General features: G+C 43.3%; 1 protein-coding gene across 1 annotated transcript in view; it reads right to left on the bottom strand.

Moving 5' to 3' along the window:
- LOC133389488 (multiple epidermal growth factor-like domains protein 6) overlaps nt 1–20,553 on the bottom strand; it is a 245,097-nt gene extending 224,544 nt beyond the window's left edge. Inside the window, exon 1 of the mRNA XM_061637258.1 lies at nt 20,180–20,553. Coding sequence (XP_061493242.1) covers nt 20,180–20,268 — 89 coding nt within the window. The 5' untranslated portion in view covers nt 20,269–20,553. The remainder of the gene's footprint in view (nt 1–20,179) is intronic.
- Between the last annotated feature and the right edge of the window lie 2,610 nt (nt 20,554–23,163).

The raw sequence follows: 23,163 nt of genomic DNA, 5'->3' as shown, positions 1-23,163 counted from the left end.
AAGCGGTGATCTGTCCATGACAACGGAGTTGAAGAGGAAACTCCCACTAGAAACTTGAAGAGGAAACTCCCACTAGAGACTTATCTCAGGACTAGGGATAAATCAGGGTAAAAAAGAACGGAGTTCCACAGCGGAAGGAGGTTATGCTTTTTATTGACTACACATTTCTATATATGAGCATACATACTGGCCATAGCCAGTAAATTAATAAATCAGGATTAATAATACAACACAAAACCAAAGGTTATTATGGACTGCCTTCAAATGGATCCTGACTTATGGCTATCCTATGAATAGGGTTTTCATGGTAAGCGGTATTCAGAGGGGACTTACCATTGCCTCCCTCTGAGGCTAGTCCTCCCCAGCTGGCTAGGGCCTGCTCAGCTTGCCACAGCTGCACAAGCCAGCCTCTTCCTTGTCCTCAACTGCCAGCTGGGGGGCAACTGGGCACCTTGGGACTATGCAGCTTGCCCACGGCTGCACAGGTGGCAGGGCAGGTAACCCCTGAGCCACTCACTGTGGGGGTGATCTTTAGCTGGCCCTTGACTCCCAGGAGACACGAGCGGGGATTTTAACTCACAGACTCTGGACTCCCAGCCAGGCTCTCCTCCCCACTGTGCTATACCAGCCATAATACCAGTTATTAATACAATATATGCTCTACAAATATCACATAGTATGCTTATACAGTCTAGATATCTTGGCACACAGAAAGAAAAGAATGAGAATTTAAATCTCACCCACAGGAACTCAGTAATTAGGCAAACTGGGAGCAGCGTTAGATCAATCCATAATGACTGATAATAAACTGCAAGTGTGATCTCTCTTTTATAGTCTCTCAATTAGATCACCTAATCTGGAATTGCGTCACCTTTCATTTCCCACAGACAGTCAACTTTCCGTTCTCACAGATCTCTATCAAATCTGAGGTAAGGTTACTATTGGACATCCAGAGAAACCTAATAAGGTATTTTCCCAGTCTCTTCAGGTGTTTATGATCAAGCTCAGACGTGTTGATTTAAGAGCTACAATCTGGCTGTACACCCAGACTTTCTGGAGGGGCAGAATGGGTGACAGGAACGCTCGTCTTTTTAACAGTACATTTTATTTAAACTCTGAAGGGGGCAGAACTCTCTAACTATATAGACTTATACGATATATACATTATTTAAATGGGCCTACTACACTCTGCTACTCTCACAGCAGCTTCAAATGCAAAGTGAATCCAGAGGGAGCAGGCATCTCAAGTGCCTCAGTTCCTCCACATTTATAATAGGATTTCTATATCTCCCACTCTGGATATACCCAAGGTCTCAGTGGGATCCATCAACATTTGTGTCAGCTAAATGAGAAATACAACACATTGCATTGCAATAACTGTGGGCGACAAGTATGTTCATATGGGCTCCTTTGTGAAGCTTCAGAAAAAAATCAAAAAATTGGGGGGGGGGCTTTTTCTCTTTTAGGAAAAAGAATTTGGAAGAACAGTTTCCCACCTTTTTCCCCCTGAATTTTTTTGGTTTTTTTCACTGGGCCTTCACATCTCTATGCCTTGGCCAAGTTAAGGAGAACTTAATTAGTTCTACTCCTTGGCCCAGTTATGGAGAATTTTATTAGGACACATGTTTCAAGGGAAGACTGTCTCACACTTTAGACCAGGGATGGAAAACCTGAGGCCCTCCAGATGCTGATGTCAGCCCTGGCCATTGGCCATGCTATCTGGGGCTGATGGGAGCTGAAGTCCAACAGCTGTATAGCCACAGCTTCCCTGTTTTAGATTATATACTGTAGAGCACTTATTACCAAATTGTATTCTGAGGAAACCTGGTGTTTCTTGGAAGCTCGCCAATGATTCTCTATGAGAAAATACAAGTTAAAGGTGAAAAAAACTTTTCTAAAAGACAGCTTTGCCTGATCATTTCTTGGAAAAAGCAAACATATAGTATGATTTGATGTATTCTAGGCCCCAATGTCTATATGTGCAGGTGAGGATGGGGTTAACAGACCCAACCAGGATCCTACATGAACTGAGTATGCATTCTGCAATGTTGGCCATGAAATGGACTTCTCAGCAGAACATTCTATTTATCACTTAGTGCTTGATAATTTAGGATATTTGTGCTTCACATACATCACTGTAGTCCTTATTAACCTACCTTACAAACTTATTATTCTTGTATGGCAGATAGGGGAGAGAGAGCATGGTGAGGAAACAGTCAACCGGAGACTTCTCCAGTTCAGAGCTCAGTCCCTTGGAGCTACTATACTATGCCAGCTGTCCAGGAACATGTTCCCTAAACAAGAAAGTCTGAAAACTGTAGGGTAATCACATCAGTGTGTCATACAGTCAACATTTTCCCCAACTGGAATACAGAAACAAGATTTAAAAGTAGCAAGATAAATGCCCCTCAGGTAGCATGCCTGCTCAGATATACCCCAAACAGGATAAGAAGTTTAGATCATGGTATGAATTTACATTTAATGAAAAATGACCCAACTATTTAGCGGGCTGCTGCTCTGTAGGTGCTAAATGCACTACAGTACACTTCTACATCCAGCAGAGGAGTCTTTTAATGCCCCCATTAAGGGAAGATGTCCCAGCTTGTATCAGATCAACTGAAGCATCTCGTGTCTGAATGCTATTGATCCCTGGGAAGTCAATATGAGCTTGACTCGTCAAATTGTAGCAGCCCCACCACCCCCACAGGAGAGATGTTCCCAAGGCAATGCTACAGGGTTTTTATTTGCTACGGATGAGAAAGCACTGATCTGGATAGTTAGGATTTCTTTGTAATATTTGTTTTATTTACAAAAGATGGAAGCAGAGCACGAGTGGAAGCAAGCAGATTCTTAAAAGCTGGCAGTAAAGGCACTGTTATTGGACAAGATTTGCAGAGTTCCTGGGAACCAAAGTGTTTCATTTCCAGTGCCAACTAACTGCTCTGTCTCAATTCATGCAATAGACTGGTTCCAAGCAGTTTCTCTGCTTCTCCCCTTAATTCTAAAGGGTATCTTTTTCCCCCCTAGAAGCAGGAGGAGAGAGATTCCTAGTAATCAAGAAGAGGGTGCAGGCAGAAGGCAAAGATGGGGGAGAAATTTAATTCAGTTTGCAAAACTTACCTAATTCACACTTTCCAAAAAAAGGATGCAAACTGAGACAGCCATTGTTTGAAATTTGCACTTCTCCAAATATTGCAATGCCATTTTCTCTAGCCAAGTAATGTGTACAAACATACATATACTCAGTGCTAGATTTAGGAGCAAGCCATGTCAGCCATGGCTTAGGGCCTCACATGATGAGCGGCCTCTAAATATATTGGAGATAACAAACACATTTTATTATAATTAAAATTGCTTTGGCTTAAATGACTTTTCATATAAAACCCACCACCAAAATTCTGAACCGTGACCTCCCCATTCCAATCCACATCCAATCCCATCAACATCCGTTCCAGGACTGCTGCAGTACTTGCATCATCCACAGGTTGCCCCAACCGTACCTCAGACCTCAATAGGAGACACTGGGAGCTAGCCCACCAAAACATTCTGAAGCCTCATTCCACACCAAGCATCATTTCCACTAATCCCCTCCTTGCCACTTTCCCTCTATTTTTTATGGTATGGGGCCTCTGAATCTTGACGTGGTTTAGGGCCTTGGCATGTTTTAATCCAGCCCTGCATATATTCATGTAAAGTGCACATATAAATTCATGCTGCCCTGGACTCCTACTGGAAGGAAGGGCGGGATATAAATTTAATAATAAATAAATATTCCTTTGACCCTTGAAATGTTTATTTTCAGGCCCTACACTATTCCTGTGACTGTAATTTGTTTTAACTGTTTTTAATATTGAATTTTAAATTGTTGCTGGAACCTGATGGTGAATGGCGGGTAATAAATGTAATAAAATAATAATAATAATAATAATAATAATAATACTGCAAGTAACATAAAAAGATGCATTATATTAGGCAAAATTGCATCAAACGTTAAGAGAAATCCACCGATGAGTTTTCATGCAAACTCTTCCTTTTTGAAAATCCAAACTGCTGTGGAAGTCTGGAGAACTGGATGTAAGGTTGAAAAATGTGAAACTGGGGGTTGTATTCAACTAAGTCCTACTCAGAGTTGACCCTTTGAAATTAAGGAAGTTAAGTTAGTCATGTCCACCAACATCAATGGGTCTACTCTGAGTAGGACTAGCATTTTACCCTATGAGAAACAAAAAAAATGACATATTTGCCCATTCCTAGCAGAAGGTAGAGGGGGATCTAATGGTAGATCTCTGGGTGATTTGCAGTAGATCAGCAAGGGTTCCAGACTCCCAGTTGTTTAACAATAGCAGGAACGAACCACTTGGTTCCGCCTAAATTAGGATGCTAAAATGAAGAAAGCTAGCCAGAAACTGACATTTATGTGAAAGGATTCTAAATTCATTTCTGTCCTGGTACTGGAAAACAAATTCCTAAGCTTAGAATGTGCTTGGGGCACATTTTCTAACTGCACATCTTCAGCTCTTGATTAGTAGATCAAGTAAAAAAACCCATGAGCCTGAAGTTTGCCCCCCGCAATCAAGAACACCTCACATCACAATCCTACATGTAGCTCAGAAGGAAATCCCACCGAGTTGAATTGGGATTACTCCCAGGTAAATGGGTATAGTGTTACATCCTAATTCTTTGATCCAATCTCGGACTTTCCAGTGACAAAATATGAGCCAACCATCTCCGACTACCAGGCTAGCATGCAGCCAGCTTAACAAAAAGAATGGTCATCCATAATAACACATTTTGAAAGCTATGAGGAATCTTGGCACAGAGTCACTCTGCTTTATTTAGAACGTAAAGCAAAAGTGCTCAAATGTTGGAAACCTCCTCCAGTATTTAAGGGGCAAACACTACTGGTTTAACAAGTCACTTTACAAAGCAGTTTAAAAAAACTATTAAAGGAGGATTCAAAATACTAGCTGCATTCAACAAACCACTAATCATCTCAAAGTGAAGCCATGGTTTGTTTTCCAGAGCTTGGTTTGTTTTCCAGTTTCTGTTGCCTAGTCTCTTTGTGGGTTGGTCACCATCTGGGGGTCAGGTAGGCAAACAAAGCACAGCTTAACAAAGCTGTTAGGTTCAGACATAAAGCCACGTGATAGTTAAAACAAGCTTTAGTTCAGAAGCCAACAACAAACCATGGCTTCACCTCATAGTTCGTTGCCAGAAAACAAACTATGTTTAGTCTGCTAGACTAGATTCAGACATTCAAGCAAAGCTCACTTTGGCTAAACAAACCAAGGCTTTGCACATAATGCTAACAAGCTACTATGTTTTCCAGACAAGAGTAACTTTTCCCTTCCCTAAAGTCTGAACATTTTAGCAATAGTTTTCATAGCATTTGTATAATGATCCAGAGTTAAGACACTATGGACTGGTACTCCCTCAACCAGGATGTGCAAGTGAGCTTCAAAGCCTGGTTAGAACAAATATCCTGGTTAGCATTAACAATAGTGCCAATACACATGTGACATTAAGCCGCAGTTGAGGTTAGGAAGGGAAGAATAGGAGAATGTATCAAAGGGAAATGTACGCAGGGGCCACTTGATGGTAAATAGATCCGAAGCATTACATCTGCACCAGGAAATTCTTCATGACCTTTTCCTTTAGATAAGAATCCCATGAGTGGGCCCCCACTTTCTTTCTATGTTCATGCAGCCTAATCTCATACATGTTTACATAGAAGCAAGTCTCATTAAGCTCAATCCAGGGGCCTTCTGGACCCCTCACTGACAACATCAACTGATGATTTTTATGTGAAAACCGCCAAATATCCCTGGCAGAACACTTTCCCATTCTCTTGATAGTCACTGTAAGCTCCTCAAGGATCATATTGGCAGAAAAGCAGCCTATAACACAGAACATCAAAAGCATTCTTATCTGAATCCGACCATTGGTACATCTAGTTTGGCACTGCCAGGCAACAGCTCTCCAGTATTTCAGAGAGAAAACTCTCCCGGCTTATATAGAGATGCCGGGGATTAAACTGGGGCCTTCTGCATGCCAAGCAGATGCTCCACCACTGAACTATGGCTCTTGCCCAACAACTTTCAGTGAATGATATTCATATGTTCTATTTCAAGTCTTTAACCAATATGTCAACAAGTGAAGTACGTGCATGCATGAATGGGCCTAAACTTTGGAAACAACTTGACAAAACAAGGCTAATCATTCGTAATCCCTTTGGCTAGATTGCTGATGTTCTGTAATAATTCAGGATAACCTTTCTCAATGTTTTTAAAAGAAGAAATCGAGAGATCATTTGAGATCTTGAGTATTCTTTTCAACAGAAACACCAGAAAATAGATGACAACTCTAGCACTAAATTCCATATTAACTTAGTCCAGCTAGACTTGGATGCCGCCTGAAGCGCGGGGTGACGTGGGCGGTGGCGGCAGCAGCAGAGGAGGAGGACGATTTTAATTTTTTAATGTTCTCCATTTATGTTTTTATATGGAATGTATTTGTGTTTTGTTGTACGTCACCCAGAGTGGCAGATTAACCTCTGCCAGATGGGCGTCTAACAAATCTAATAAACAATAATAAATAATAATAATAATATAAGTTCCATGCAAGGCACCCCTGGAGTCCCCGGAGGGGCAGTGGAGTTGCCCTCCATCGCCTCACTGGGGCAGCTGGACACCCAAGAAAATCAGGACATTCCCCTCCCAACAACAAACTTATGAAACTATAGACCTGGTTGCAAATGCAATTCAGCTGGCTTTGAGGAGACTGGAATTTAACACAGAAAATGCCGTTACTTGTACCACGATAAAGCCACCATTAAGAGCTACTATGTGTATTGTTATTTAACTTTTGCAGATTGTATTTTGTATTGTGTTATTGATCATTTTTATATTGTATTTTATATTTGTGTTTTTTGTAAGCCGCCTTGAGGGCCTTTGGCCAAAAGGCGAGGTATAAACAAACTACTACTACTACTACCTTGCCTTAGAAACACCATTCTCCATCAATGTTTCTTACAAGCACCCTCAAGAGGAAGCAAAGGGTACTGCAGCTTCCTGAACACCACCAGCTTCAGCAGCACAATCTTGTGTTTACTCGGACCCTCTGATACACTATTTTTATTCAGCTTCTTGAAACACTAACAAAGATGTAAAATGTGACTGCTTGGGAAAAAAACCTCTAATTTGAAAAATAAGAATGCACTTGTTGAAAAGTTTTACTGCAAGAAATTCATTGTTCTAGAACAGCCTCTTCTTTATGAACAGGTTCCTCCATCTTTAACAACTCTTTGAAGAGCAAAAATGTGAAAGCTGAAACATTTCCCCTTTTCTGTAACTCCACACTGGGAAAAACTGTTCTAACTGTTAAAGCAGGCCCAGGGGACAAATGTGGCCTTCCAGGCCTCACAATCTGGTCCTTGGGACTCTTCTCCGACCACATGCCCTGCCTCAGCCATGTCCCTCAGCAGCTTTGCTACACACCTGCCTTGAATGTTTTGCCTGTCTTTGAACTCTGACCATGACACTTCCTTGCCTGGATGGAGGACAAAGAGGAACATGCCAGAAACTAGCCTACTATACAAAGATAAAATTTACATTAATTGTTCCACCCACTTTTGCCTCTGGCCCTGCCCACCAGCATGTGACCCCCCCCCCCAAATGGTCACCCATAAGGGAATGCGGCTCTTGGGCTGAAAAAAGGTTCCCACCCCGTGTTAGACTACAGGAATCAAAATGGTGGACACCTTACCACATTTACTTTTTTTTATCATTAATTTTTATTCAAATTTTCAAAAACAAAACAAAACAAAACAAAAATAATTAAACAATAAAATAAAATGTTGACTTCCGATTTGTCGCAGATCAGTTATAGGTCTACAATATATAACAAACCTGTCTCTTAAATTATATTACAAAATCACTTTCCTCCAGTAGTTATCTTAATTAATCATCAAATCTCATAAACATTACTTTATTCTTTCCACAAAAAGTCAATGAGAGGTTTCAATTCCTTGAGAAATATATCTATCAATTTTTCTCCAAATAAACATGTCGATTAATCCATCTCATCAAATCTGTTAGGTCCAATAATTTCAATAGCCATTCTTCCATTATCAATGTTAATTCCATCTTCCATCTTCAATAATCCTGTTAAGTCCAGTAATTTCAGTAGCCATTCTTCCATAATCAATATCCCATAATAATCTTGCTGTCATAGCCATAGTCATATAATAAGAGTCTGATGGGAATTTCCTTTATCACAAATATTTCCTTGCCATCAATTCTGAATGTGTTGCTGAAATATTGTTGTAAAGTCAAATGTCTGTTCTTTTTTACAAAATGCACTGGCACATCTCTTGAGAGTTTTTCCATTGTCACATATCTGTAATTAATTCCATAGATTTTTTCTATGTCAAGCTCCATCACATCATTCCAGTCCAGAAATTTATCCAAGACATTGATAACTTTATCTCTAATATCTTCATTAATTTCTTCAGAGACAACGTTGAATTCCAAACAGTAAATTTTATCTCTAATATCCATAAACTCCAAGTCTTTTTCCAGTTCCACATTTGTTCCAATCTCCAGGGCTTGCATCTTCCCTTTAATTTTTCTTTTTTCATCTTCTAATGCTTGTCGAGTTGTATCTCTGATCTCATCAACCTCCTCTCTCACAAGGTCCCCTATTTCTTTAAGCTCCTGCTTCATTTTGCCAAATTCAATTTTCATCTCCTGTCTACCCTGTCTCAGGGTTTGTTTCATTATCTCCATCTCATCCATTATTTTCTGAAACATAATTACTTCCAGGATCTCAGCCACTTTCTTGATTGCCATTCTTAAAACCACGAAGAAAACAAACAAACCACTTCTTATTCCAGCAACAATTGGGTTAATATTCCAAGCCTGATGACATCACAGTGTAGACAGCACAGCCTGCCTTATCTCTTATATGTTCAGGAATGCAAAACAAATTTAGTTCACAGCATCAAAACAGTTAGTGGCATCGTGAACAAGCAGATTCGTCAAAATGAAATAGACCAAAAAAAATAGTCCCAGACATATAATACTCCAAAGTTCATAAATCAGGTTTATTTATTTTTTTCTCCTCGGAATAGAAATCCCTCATCCGTTTATATCTTTAAAATGCACAATTCCAGGCCAGCTTTTTGCAATAACAACAAACATAAGCTTTTTCAATTTCTTTCCTCCTTAATTTCGTGAATGAAAGAGAAGAGTTATAACTCACCCAGGGATTCTTTATAGCTGATTCATTGACAAATCTCTTTTTGCTGCAACAATTTAAACCAGATGATAAAAATAGAAAGAAGGATGCTTGCCTGTTAAAATCCATTTTCCTTTAAAGAAAAGATAAACGTGTCGCTTAATCAGTTAGAGCTTGTTTGGAAGTCTGTCCGGCACTGCTGGCTGAACCTTCTCTCATAAACTAATGAAATCCAGTCCTCCCGACAAACACAGGCTTTTGTGGTTAATCTCTACATTTCTCCCTGCCCGGGAGAAAGTCTTTACCAGTCAAAAAAAACGTTCTGACTGATTTTAAAACTGAAAAAGCTTCCTCTGAGACCAGAGCTCGTCTCAAAGGCAGGCACAGGCGAAGTCACCCTTCCCGGAAGTCCGACACCTTACTACATTTCCAAAGCGCCTGCCAATGTTTTTAAGCTCTTTGGCAGCAAGGATCTTCCCAGAATTTAGACAGGAGCCCTGTTCAGCCAGCCACCATACCCCCTTTACAAACCATGTGCTTTTTGAGGGGCTCAAGGAGAAGAAGCAGTCCTTTACTTTCCCTCGTCACCCCTGTGTGGCTGGCTACCTTTCACACACTAGATGAAGCTTCAAGCCAGCTCTAAACTTCTGTTCAGATTAACAGCAAGGTTCCAAGACTACACCCTAGGAACATAAGACACTGCCTCATAGAGAATCAGCACTGTCTACACTGGCTGGCAACAGCTCCCCAGGGTTTCAGATGGAGGTGCTTCCTGGAGAAGTCAGAGACTGAACCTGGGACCCTCTGCATGGTAACCATGCATTCTTCTATTGAGCTACAGTTTTTTGTTTAGCAACCCATAATTTCTCCCACTGGTTACTGTCTTTGCCCACAAAACAAATCAGGGATGGGGAACCTTTGGCCCTCTAGATGTTGCTAGACTACAACTTCCATCACCACTGACCATGCTTGATGGGGCTGATGGGAGTTGGAGTCCAACATCATCAGGAGAGCCAGAGGCTCCCCATCTCTGCAAGAAAGTATTCTTCTTGGCCCTGCTCTATTTTGATTACATCATGCCTGTTTCCTATAAACCAATTCTACTCTGCATTCCTATTCCTGTCCACTTCTTCACCCACTCTCCTGCCTTCTTAGGTCTAATCCCTAGATAGCATCCCAAAATCGTCCTCATCCTGGCCTTTTAGACTACCTCCGTTTAGCCCCTACTGATGACTCGTGTTTGCTTGGATAACCTTTCTATGCCTGGACCTATGCCTTGCCCAATATGGTGCCACCAATAACTTTGTTTGGACTCCAGCTTTCACTGGATGCCATATCAGGATGGCAAATGATCACACAGGATAGAGCGTCCACAGCATCTAGAATGTTTCAGGTTTGGGATGCCTGAATATAAATTATCATGCAAGTTGTTTACACATCTTTTAAAATAAAACAACAATTCTGCAGAGATTGATACCTAGGCCACATCCACACTATATACTTAAAGGACTATTATGCCACTTTCAGTCATGGCTTTCCCCAAACATTCCTGGGGAACTGTAGGCTGCTGAGAGTTGTTAGGAGACCCCTCTTCCCCTCAGAGAACTACAATTCCCAGAGTTCTCTGGGAAGAGAGAATTATTGTTAAACCACCCTGCGAGGGAAATGGGGGTCTCTCTCAGCACCCTTGGCAAACCACCAATCCCAGAATTCTTCTGGGGAAGCGATGACTGTTTAAAGTGGTATAACAGTGCTTTAAATGTGTAGTGTAGATGTGGCCCTGCTCTGACGATCCTGGATCAGCAAGAAGCACCAGCATATACAAGTAGAAAAAATGGAACTCTAGTCCCACTTTCAACTTAATCCTTAGGGCCTTACATACATGTCCTAATACTGAGAGATCCTGTGTATGTGGATTTGCCGTTCATTCACTTCAGTGGAAATGATCTCTCCATGCATGGCGACATCTCCTCGATTAAAGTGAATGGGAAAGCTACTGCTGGTGCAAAAACTTTGTATGTGCACTGGAGTTCATGGAAAGGGTCACTGGATTGGGGCATCTACCTTTTGACAAAGAATGCATCAGAGGATATTTCATAACCTGCCTCTAGACTGCTTGGTGAAAGGCAGGCTATAAAAGCATATAAATAAATACAGCAGCTTTCGTTCTCTCCCAACATACTTAATGGAAAGGCAACCAATTATCTTGTTTATTTAGAAAATTGATAAGGAGCCCATCATGAATTACAGCTGTATATACTGCACTGACAAGTGTTTGTTTTCCATGGACTTTTCCTGCCAAGCAGTGTTTCTTACCTGTTCAGTCCACAGCACTTCAAAGTTCAGGAGGCAACACTAAAGTAATAAGAGAAGCTTACATTTGTCAGTGGAAAACATGTAGCTGGATTTAAGCTCCAACTAAAACCTCTACCCTCTGCAGCGAGTCAAACCCCATATACCACCACCAAATGAAAGTTTTCCTATTGAAGTTGCAGTACTTTGCAAGATGTTGTAAAAGCACAATAGAGCTATATGGACTCAAGTTATCACAACCAAACATTTGAAAATACACTATATGCCATCTTACAGTGTTTCAGTGTTCAGCTGGAGACTAACTCGGGGCTTATCCAAACAGAGAGGGATAATCCACGGTTTCCATATTCGGTTTGTCATCTGATAGTCCTCACTTTGCCTTTTAGTTCGCTCTTTCCCAATTTAAAAAAATGCTTTTTTGCACCCGCACACGCAGCAGTAAGACCCCTACATTCTTTTTGCTTTTTCCAAGCTCCACCTCTAAAATCTCCCCCTATCAACCAGTTGGGCAGCAAAAAAATGACGTATGCTCCTATCCCCCTTTGCAATGAAGCACAATATGGCTGTAAAGGAGTTCTCCCCGCAGAAGGAAAGGGAGAAGGAGGAGGGTGGTCGGTTTCAGCCTGCCTCTGGAAAGCTTTGTCAATTTCATTCTACTGGCTGGGGTTTTTGCTTCAAATCATTTTGCTGTGGGAAGGAAAGGGAGAAGGAGGGGGGGGTGACACATTTCTTGCTTTTTTTGGAGAAATAAGTGCAATTGCCAGCGTGTGTATCTCCTTAAATATCCATAAAGGCAGAAAAGCATACATTCGTTTAAGCGTAATATTGCAAATACAAACAAGAAAGGGGCTGCTGGTTGGTTTCACGCCTGCCTCTGGAAAGCTTTGTCAATTTCATTCACACACCCCTCCTTCTCCCTTTCCTTCCAGCTGCAAAATGATTTGAAACAAAAACCACAGTGAGTAGAATGAAATTGACAAAGCTTTCTGGAGGCAGGCAAGAAACCGACCAGCAGCCCCTTTCTCGCTTGCTGTGCATTGCAGATCTCACCCAGAGCAGCCGCCCAGTTTGCAGGCTGGCAAAAAATAAAATGCATCTGCGCAGTAGTTGCAGACACCCCCCCAACACCCCACCATTGCGATGATTGGTTCAATATTACCGGGCTTATTCTCGCACATGTGCAAAAGTGCAGATACGTGATTGGCTAGAATGAGGAGAAGGGGCAAGGGGAAACACCCAAGAACCACCAATCAGCTGTAAAGTCCACGGTATTCCATCCTACCTCCTGAAGGCACAGCGGATGATTCCCGATTTTAAACAGCAAATCATATTTTTGCCGGTATTGCAAGGAGCGGATTTAACCCGCGAAAATGCATAACAGTGCAAGACATCATTTGGATGACCGAAAAATAATGAACACACATAGCGGGCGTGTCACACATTTTGCAGTCATCTGGATGAGCCCTCAGCAGTATTGAACCCTACATAACCTTGAATAACCTTCCTTCCCCATGCCCCCACAGTCCAAGAACAGCTTCTTGGTGGCTTCCTCCATGCAGCCAGAGTGTGAACATTGGAGAGGAACATTCTCAGCGGCTTCTCTCTAGCTTTGCAATCCTCTGGTTATAACCCAGCTCAGCTCACACATATATCCATTGGCTGAAGTGTGCCTAACTCTGCACTAATTTATGGCCCCTGTCTCTGACAATCTGTACACAGAACCAAAACAAATATATTTCAAAAAGTTATGCAAGAACACTTAAAGGGAGCAGTCTGACTTAGAATCAATGACACTTTCATGAGGCCAAAATTTAAGTAAGCTTACTTTCATATAGCATGCCTATAATGGTCTCCATATACTTGCCAAGCAAGGTTTGCACTATAGAATAGAAAGGTTACAGATCATATTATCAGGCCTGAACAAATACCCAATATTAGACTGGTAGTTAAGACTGTACGGATGTGCAGGTCTGGCTAACACTAAAATCTAAAATGTGTCCTACAAAATAATTCATTTGATGTAACATGCTTAAAAGGAAAACCATCTTCACTATATTTTTCTCTGCAAATGAAAAAAGCAGCTTGGAGAGGATGATTTTGTGCTAAAAACTGTTGAAGGGGAAAAGGACTGAACAACCTTTCATTGTGACTTTTCTACTGCTGAGACTTGCCGCTAAATTCAGGTTTAAAAAAAATAAAAGAACTGTGAAGGAAAAAATCATGGAACTAGCCTGACCTTGAAAGTCAGGGGGGAAACTACTCACACATTTGGCTTATTAAGAAAAAAAATCACAGATGTTCCAATTTAAAATGAACATAAGAAGAGCCTGCTGGATCAGGCCAATGGCCCATCTAGTCCAGCATCCTATTCTCAAGCGGCCAACCGGATGCCTATAGGAAGCCAGCAAGCAAGACCTGAGTGCAAAATGGACTCTTCCCTCCTGCGGTCTCCAGCTACTGGTATTTGGAAGCATACTGCCTTGCGTATAAGTTAAATTGTATTAAACCTATATGTGTGTGGCCATTTTTCTTGAACCCGTGATACTATGATACATGTCAATGATGTGTCAAATTGTTCTGTTCCTTTTAATCCTCTGCACAGAGAATCTTTTCTATGGCAAAGTTTGACGCAATCAAGTTTTAGACACTGACTCCCATTGTACATCAGCATGCTCTAATGTGCTCTATAATATACATCATTATGTATCCTATCCCTTCCTCTTTCTCGGATGGATACATATAATCATTTTTATAGCATGTCAACATGAAATAGGCAGTAAAATAATCAACCTTGCCGCTTGGCAGGAGGATACAGTTAGTTAAACTAGGCTGAAAGCACTCATCAGGGGAAAGTCCGTTCATCTGTGCCCAAAGCATCTCTTGTCCCTGACTGAAGCATCATTTTCACTAGCGTCCTATATCTCAGACTGTCTCTAGAAATCAGACAGCTTCTAGAACCTCAATTGTTCTTTCAGGCTGATCTGTTTTCATCTGTACAATTTTTCTGCAATTGATGGCAGAGACTTATCTACGGCAAGAGCAAAAGACAAAACAAACAAAACAGCCACCAATGACACTCTCTCTCTCTTTATATATCTGTCTCTTATAATCCTTCTCTGTAGTAAAACAAACATGCAGAAAAGTGACAGGCTTTAGGTTTATGCCTGTGTACCAATCAGTTGATTTTCAAACTCACTGACGAAAATGTTTAAGAACCATGCACTTGCTTGCTTTATAAATATGATCCCTATAAACCACAATCGTCAGTCTCCAAACATGGTAAATCAAATGTTACCCTACTCACCTGCAGCTGCTTAGACATATGGAGAAGAGGAAGAGAACTGCAGATTTACAGCAGGGATGGGTAACCTGTGACCCTCTAGATGTTGTTGGACTACAACTCCCATCACCCCTGACCATTGGTAATGCTGGCTGGGACTGAACAGGACCATAGGAAGCGGCCTTATACCAAGTCAGACCATTGGTCCATCTAAACTCAGTATTGTCTACACTAGGGATGGGGTTCGGTAGCTGGTTCCTATCCATTTGAATTCTGACAGTCCGGCTTTCAGTACCCATCCGCCATTTTTTGTTTGCGCAATTGCTGATTCATGTTTTTTTCCCCCAGCGAAAAAACTAACTTAATTGCTAACAAAAATGCTAATGAAAATGCTTATGCTGTAGGCACTTGTTCCACCGAGTTAAGTTAAGAATGCATCAGTTTACAGGAAATCTGATTACAAAGACAATAATGTAAAATTCAGAGCGGATTTTTTTAAAAATCCTACCAATGACAGCCGCGACCTGCTGCAAGAAATCAATGCTGGTCCAAAAACAATGCAGATTGTCAGATTATGTCAAAATACGGCAATAAATCCAATTTAGTGAATATTCTCCCCTATCCCTAGTTTACACTCATTGGCAGCAGCTCTCCAGGATTTCAAACAAGGGTCTACCTGGAGATGAGAAGGAGCGTCTTCCTCTTTTGCCCCCACGCCCACCCCCTGCCATTGCTTCCATGGGTGGAAGGAAAAGAAGGAAGCCAGCACATTACAGCATCAGGCGTCTGGGAACCCCGCTGGCTCCCTTCTCTCCCTTCCCGCACCACTTGAAAGGAGAGAAGGGCTTTTCCAAGTCTGCCCCCTTAAGTTCCTCAGATTGGGGACTTGAAGGGGGAGGGGGGCTTTGAAATGGTCTTGCAAGTCATCTCCCTTTCCTGGTTTAAGCTCACGACATCACGGGCCTGGAGGGGAGGAGACTCACAAAGGCTTTTCCAAGTCTTGCCCCTCTCCCTTTGTCCACAGTGTTAGGAAGTTAATGGGGGAGCCTTGGACAAGGCTTTAAGACAGCCTCTGCACTGCCTTAAGCCTTTGGAAAAGCACCTTTGAAGTAGGTGGTGCACACCAGCTGCTTCAAAGCAGGCTTTTGCACAGGGCTTTAACCCTTGCTTAGCTGATATGGGGAGATGAAATCTTGCTGCTTTGGCTGCGCAATCTTGTTCCCTACAGAGAACAGGATCGAGCAGCCAAGACAGGATTAGACTCTGTCCTCCTGCCCATCAGCTGATGTCACTAGTGATGTTAGCTGGTGGGTGGGTAGGTGGGCATGGTATGGGGGAAATGTCTATAGGGGTCAAATGGGACTCCCTGAAGGGCCATGACTGGCCTGGAGTCTCCCCACCCCTATCATAGAGCCACACTGCATCAGAGCATGCCTCTTGGAGGTTGTAGCCTCTCAAGCACTAGTCAAGGAGAGAAGTGGTGAATGCTTTTCAGCCCAAGAGCCACAATTGCTCCTGGGCAACCATCTGGGGGTCACACGCTGGTACTGGGTGGCCAGAGGCAAAAGCAAGCACAGGAATAAAAGTAAAGTTTACCTTTATACTGTAGACTAATTTCTACACAGACTCAGCACACCTCTCTATCCTCCATCCAGGCAAACAAAAGGCATCATCTCACTTCAAGGCCACTAGCCATGATGGCGGGGGGGGGGAATCCCAAGGGCCAGAGAGAAGCCCACCCTGCACTAGGCAATGGCAGCCAAGGCCTTTAACAGGAGAAAGGTTTAATACCTTAGCACCCCCAGAGGTGGGAAGCCCTAAAAGATTTAAGTTATCGCTGAAGAAATCAAGCCTCAAGTGAACTTCAATGTGTTAATTACATGCAAACAGCAGTTATGCACAATCAGAACATGAAACAGTGGCTACATGAGTCACCAACTTTTTTTAAAAAAAAATCTCACATCAGTATCTTAGAGCAGGGCCCTGTGTCCTCCAGACATTGTTGGACTCTGACTCCCACCAGCCCCAGCCAGCATGAAAAAGAGTCGGGATGTTGGGTGTTGTAATCCATGAACACCTGGAGGGCCACAGGTACCCTACCTTTGTCGTATATCAATTGTCTTCTGCCTTTATCAACTTGTGACCCATCTTTGACCACAACATCGAACATCGGAAACGCTCTAAGTTGTTTACTATTTACTATGTCCATTTTTTTCTTCTCTCATTCCCCTCAATGCACACTTTTCCTCTCTCCATTTCTGGTGTACCCTTTCCCCCCTTCCCTCTTTTTTTTAAAAAAAAGTTACCAAACAAAATTGCATTTGTGCCTGAGGTGAAACCCATGTTAGGTTATGGGTCCTGACTCGCCAAATGAGGACCTGCTGGTTAATAATATCTGGTTCAAAAAATTATTTAGAAAAAAGTGGGGGGTGGAGAAGAGAAAAGGGAAAAATATTTTTAGAGGTGGTTAAGGGTCAAAGATGAGAACTATACTACCTCACATGAAAAAGCCCCCATGCAAAAATTCGATATACACAAACAGAAAGCTGCAGATTTTGGTCCCTCAATTTTTTTTAAAAAATGAACCGCTTCCAAAATGAGAGCTCTGCCAAGAGGTGATAAAGATACAGTGATCCACAGCAACTCCAGATATGGCAGTCAATGCAAGCAGTTTGAACCTGTGAACTTACCCTGAAGATGCTCCCCAGAATAATTCAGCCTAAAGGTAGCTGCAACATGTACAGATACCCCCTCCTTTCTCTCCACATCCCCCCCCAACTGCAAAGTAATCGTTTCTCAGTTCAATAACCTCTGGAGACCTGAAGTCTGCAGCTATTGCATAAAGCAGCTGTCAGGAAAAGAAATCCAATTAAACTTTTTGCCGTGGGGCTGACCCCGATTGCAGACTGCAGCACAGACTAGACAGTGTCATTCAAGCATTGTGTAACACACAAGAACAGGCAAGGCACTTTACACAGCATGCACAATGCCACACTCTTTGACTCCAGTTATTGAATGCAGCATAATTACAGCCCTCCCGATTCTAAACTGTTGCCACAACTGCAGATTTAAATCACCACTGCACATATAAAACTCATGCTGAAAATAACAGTAAGAGCAATTTGATTGTTTTATTACTTGGACCCAGTGCAGAGGTAATGTGGTCCATCTCAGAAGATCAGCAACATGCTATGGGTTTGTGCACATTTATGTATGAGTTATCTCTTTCCTTCCCATGGTTTACTTCAACCATTATTTAGCACGCTGTCAGTATCAGCACTAACCATAGTTTAGAGTGAATTTGCCTTGAAACCATGGTTAATGGCACTGTGGACATAATGGTAAACTGTGGTTACAGCAAATCATGAAGAGGAGAAAAATTGTGCACAAATGAGGTGGGCAGTCAGGCATGCAAAGCCCTTCAACCCTAAACCTCACTTTGGAGATTAGGACTGTCATGTCAACACAAGAACTTGGACTGTGCGAATACAAGGATAGCAATAAAGGCATATTGTTGGGTAACTAAACCATGACAGCAGGCCCTGTGTGTGTCCTGCTGCCAAGAACACAGCATTCAGAAGTCTCTTCATCTGACTGGAATACAACTGAAGTCAATACAAATCACCTAAAGGGAAAACAAGCAACAGCTGATAGAATGTAATTCTGCCATTATAAACACTAACTAGAAATGAAGCACTTTTCACCTCTAACCTCCGAGTCAGAACATTGGTCCATCTCATCAATACTGTCCACACCAACTGGCAGAGGCTCTCCAAGGTTTCAGACAGGGGGCATTCCCAGCCTTCCCTGCAGATGCCAGGGATTGAACCTGGGACCTTCTGCATGAAAAGCAGATGCTCTCCCACAGAGGTATAGCCCTTCCCAAGGTTGTAACACAAGAATTCCCTTTGCTGTGAGCATGCATCAAAAACCAACATTTGGCCTGTATTGTACAAGGCTCCCGCACCCCCATTAAGGCTACAGTACAATCCTATACATGTTTAATTCAGAAGAAAGTCCCATCTAGTTCAGTACTCCCAAGTAAGCCTGCATAAGATTGCAACCCAAGGGCAACTTTATATATAATGAATCTACCATAAGAGCATCACTTCCATTTGGAACTTGCGTGTACCACTAGCATTGTGCATACCCAGTCACATCATATAGAACAAATGCACAACATACATTCTTTCTACACATACACAGCGTTGGAAGCCACCACCAGCTGGGGCTTCCAGCCCCACCTACACACTGAAGCAGGCATATGCTTTGCTCAGCCATGACAGCGTGCACCAAGGGTACACCACCATGCAATCGCCAACACAGAAGTGAAACACACAGGGAACTTTGTCACTGTGCAAAGCAGCTTTGAATGCTACAGAAATCACCAAGACTCCACAAACCACTGCGTTTAGAACTGGTGTGGGATACTTCCTTAACTCTTTGTCTGGAAAATGCTTACGGGGGGAAAAAGCAACAAACCTTACTAACTCCTACACCCACTTTATTAAGATTAAGCCCCATTTAATTTAATTTAATAAAGCAAAACATCGTATGTAAGCATGCACATTATTAGTCAGTAAAAACCTGAAAAAAACCAATTTGAGCAACAGAACATCTGCTTTCCATGGGGCAGATCTCAGGTTCAGTCTTTGGCATCTCCAGGCAGGGTTGGGAAAGCCTCCTTGCCTGAAACCCTGGAGAGCCACTGCCAGTCAGTGTAGACAACATTAAGCTGGGCAGAACAATGGCAGTTCCCTATGCTCCTCTCTCAATGTTTAGCTCAGTAGTAGCAGAGCACACATTTTGCATGCACCAAGTCCCCAGTTCAAATCCTGCCATGTCTAGTTTAAAAAGAAATCTCTCTGTCTGCAACCTTGGAGAGCCACTGCTGGTCAGATTGGGCTGGAATGGACAGGCAAATCGTCTGACCTGGGCGAAGGCAGATGCCTATGCATATATCTGGTTTCCCTGTACAGGAGCCTTTTATTAGCCTTCCTCATTTAGAAACAAGACTAGAGAAAGAGGAGACTTCCCTAAGTAACTGGCTTAGACTGCAATCCAGTACACGCTTACCTGGGAGTAAGCCCCATTGAACCAAAGAGAGCTTGCTTCTGAGTAGACACGTATTACATTGCCGCTTCAGTGCAGTTAGAACTACAGCTTTAGAGAGGTGAGATCAAAACGGAAATTCCAAGACATTCCACTTTTTGGTCAAAGTGGGCATTTGCTATCTCTCTTCCCTTAACCCCCCTTTTTTCCAAATGTTAAAGGAACCTGCATAGACCAAGATGAAGAGCCGCGCGCAAAAGGCACCGTTTCCAAACAGGACGCGCCCGCTGCACTTACATGCCCTGCTGAAGTTGCACCGCGGCGGTCGGCGAGGCCACCGCCAGGCTGCAAATGGTACACAAAAGCCACGCTCGGCTCGGGGTCATCTCGGCGGGGCTTTGAGGTCGGGAGCCGCCGGCTGCAGAGCTTCAGCTGCCAGCGTCGGGCTGGCGCTGCTGCAGAAGAGCAGCGAGCCGGGCAAAAGTTGGCATCAGGGAACTTCAGAGAGGGGCGGGCGCCGCGCTCTGATCGAAAGGATTTGCCTTTTTGAACGCGAGTCGCCGCTACCCCGACAGCAACTGGGGAAAACAACAGAGCAAGGCAATTTACTCCAGCGCTCTCTCCTCCTCATGCGGCTCTATCCCCTGCACGAGCAACAGGCTCCGACGAAGCTCCGCCTCCCAGGCGCTGCTGCAGCCCTCCAAATTATTTAAAGCCTCGGCAGAGCCAATGAAGCCTTTGGAATCTCCTAGCCTCGCCCATCAATTTGGGTCGGGGAGGGAGGCAGACCCCGGTGGGAGTCTCAGAAGACAAGGCAGCCGAAAAGCCGACCTCCTGCAGGACAGATCCATGAGGATGAATCATCCAGCGAAACTGACAGCGCCAGTTTTTAGGTTCCCTTTTCAGTGGATAAAGTCGCGCCTAACTTTGCACAGGCAACGTAGACGGAATGGCGTGCCTCGGTCGCTTTATGGGCCAATCCATCCTTATTGTCTAATGAGCCATCCTTCGCCAAGCTGGTGGCCTCCAAAGGTTTTGGATCACAGCTCGCATCAGCCTCAGCCGGCATTAGCCAATGATCAGGGATGAGGTGGGAGTTGGGTTGGCGAAGGCTGATATGATCTGTCACGAATTGGAGATTCGTCCCAAATTCTTCATCCAGGAATGCTGAATTCTGCAATTAGAATAAATTATACAACCATATGCATGTTAACTATTTCTGGCAGTGAAATGGGGAGGGGGAAAATAACTTCAGCTTGCAGGGTTTTGTTGTTGTTTTTTAAATAGATTTAGGCTGTAATCCAAATAATACACACTTACCTGGGAGTTGAACCCAATGGAGAGTACTTCTGAGTAGGCATGCATTGGATTGCAGCCATAGAGGAACATAAGGAGGGGGCTAATTGCCCCAGAACATCATAAGGTTGGCATTTAAGGGGCCAGTTCATCTAGTCACAATACAACCCTATGCATGTCTACTCAGAAGGCTTTAAAAGAGGATCAGATAAATTCATTGAGGATAATGCTATCAATAGCTACTATCTCCATTTTTGGAGGCAGTATGCCTCTGTATGCCCCTGCTGGATGCACACTTTAACATGGCAAGGGGGGTTGACAGTGCTGAAGAAGCTGAGAGCAATGCTATCAGGAGTCTAGACCAAGAGGCTAGACTCCTAGCAGGGGCACCCAAGGAGGAATGGTCAAAGCTGATACACCAGACTAAGGGCTCATCCAGACGACTGTATAATGTGTGAAATGATCGCTTTGTGTTCTCATTATTTTTCGGTCATCCATATGACCTCGCGTGCTTTTGCGCATTTTCACGTGGTTAAATCCGCTTTGGCATAACCGCGAAAAATGCAATTTGCTTTTTTAAATTGGGAATCATCCACTGTGCCTTCAGCCGCTCGGATGCAATACCGCGAACTTTACAGCTGTGGGCGGTTCTTGGGCGTTTCCTTTCCTCATTCCCAGCCAATCACGTATTTCTACTTTTGCTCATGTGCGCGAATGTCCGGGGAAAGCCCGGGAAAAGGGAACCAATCAGAGCAATGGTCCAGTGTTGGGGGGGGGGGCTCTGCAACTTCTACTGCACAGATACGGGAAATATTGGCACAGGAATACCTCACATTAATGTATGTAAACCGAAAATGTCCTTAAAGTGAAGCGCTATCTTTAAAAACTTTTTTTACCTCTCCTTCATGCGGAGCCTCAAAGCCCCACGCTAAAGCCTCTGCTGCTGTGCTGTCGTGCCTCTCAGCTGATCACACCTCCCATCTGATTTGCAGTGGCGCGATCGCATCTATTTCCACCCCCATGCGGTAAAGCCTCTGCTGCTGCACTGCCGCACCTCCCAGCTGATTGCGATCGCGCCTCCCAGCTCATTTGTGTACATTAAGTGAAGGTCAGTATAGTGGGGTATTCCTGTAAGTGGTTTGCTAGAGCATCGCGCTGCATTTCTGGAGAAATAAGTGGAATTGCCAGCCATGTGTATCTCCAGAAACGTTAATATGTGTAAAGGTGGAAATGCATACAGTTGATTTTGCGAAATATCACAAATGCAAACTAACAGAAATACAGGTATTATTGGCATATAAGTGGTTTGCATGTTTCTTTTATCAGTGGGAACACTGCAAAGCCTGTGCTGGCCGCTTCAGCGCAGCTTTGCATGGCAGCATGCGGGGCTCTTTTCTGCAATTTTAATATGGATTTATGGGTGGGGGGAACGAGTTGTGTAACTAGGGCGCCCTCATCCTCTGCAGGGATGCTTTGAGCCGCCCTCGCGTGAAACTGACTAGCCTGTTCCCTGCTGTGTTGTCAATTTCAGAGGGGAGATTTCTTTTTGTTTAAAAAAAATCCCTTTTAAAAATCAGCACTTAAACCCCACGCAAAATCAACATGATGATGGCTTGCCCCATTCTCTCTCTAACCCCCCCCCAATACCTCACAGAATTGCCTGGATCTCTCAGGCTTTGCACAGCAGCATGTGGGGCTCTTTGCCCGCATTCCCTGCCCGAGCCAAGAGCGGCCACCCGCAGGGGGGGTGCTGCTTGCTTCCCTCGGGGGCAGCATTCCTGGGGAGGAGCTGGGAGCTGCAGCTGAGCGCTGCACTGTAGAAAAGCTCGGGAAAAACACATACATTCGTTTTTGCGTAATATTGAAAATACAAGAATGGCGAGCGGCAAGGAACTCCATTACTGACACAGGAAATTCAAACTTTCGTGCTCTTACATTCAAGCGCATGTGTGTTGCTGATTGTGGGTGAATGGGCGGAGAAGCAC

Source organism: Rhineura floridana, chromosome 7, assembly GCF_030035675.1.
Source record: "Rhineura floridana isolate rRhiFlo1 chromosome 7, rRhiFlo1.hap2, whole genome shotgun sequence".
Classification (NCBI taxonomy): domain Eukaryota; kingdom Metazoa; phylum Chordata; class Lepidosauria; order Squamata; family Rhineuridae; genus Rhineura; species Rhineura floridana.
This window is presented reverse-complemented; position numbering and strand designations above follow the sequence as displayed.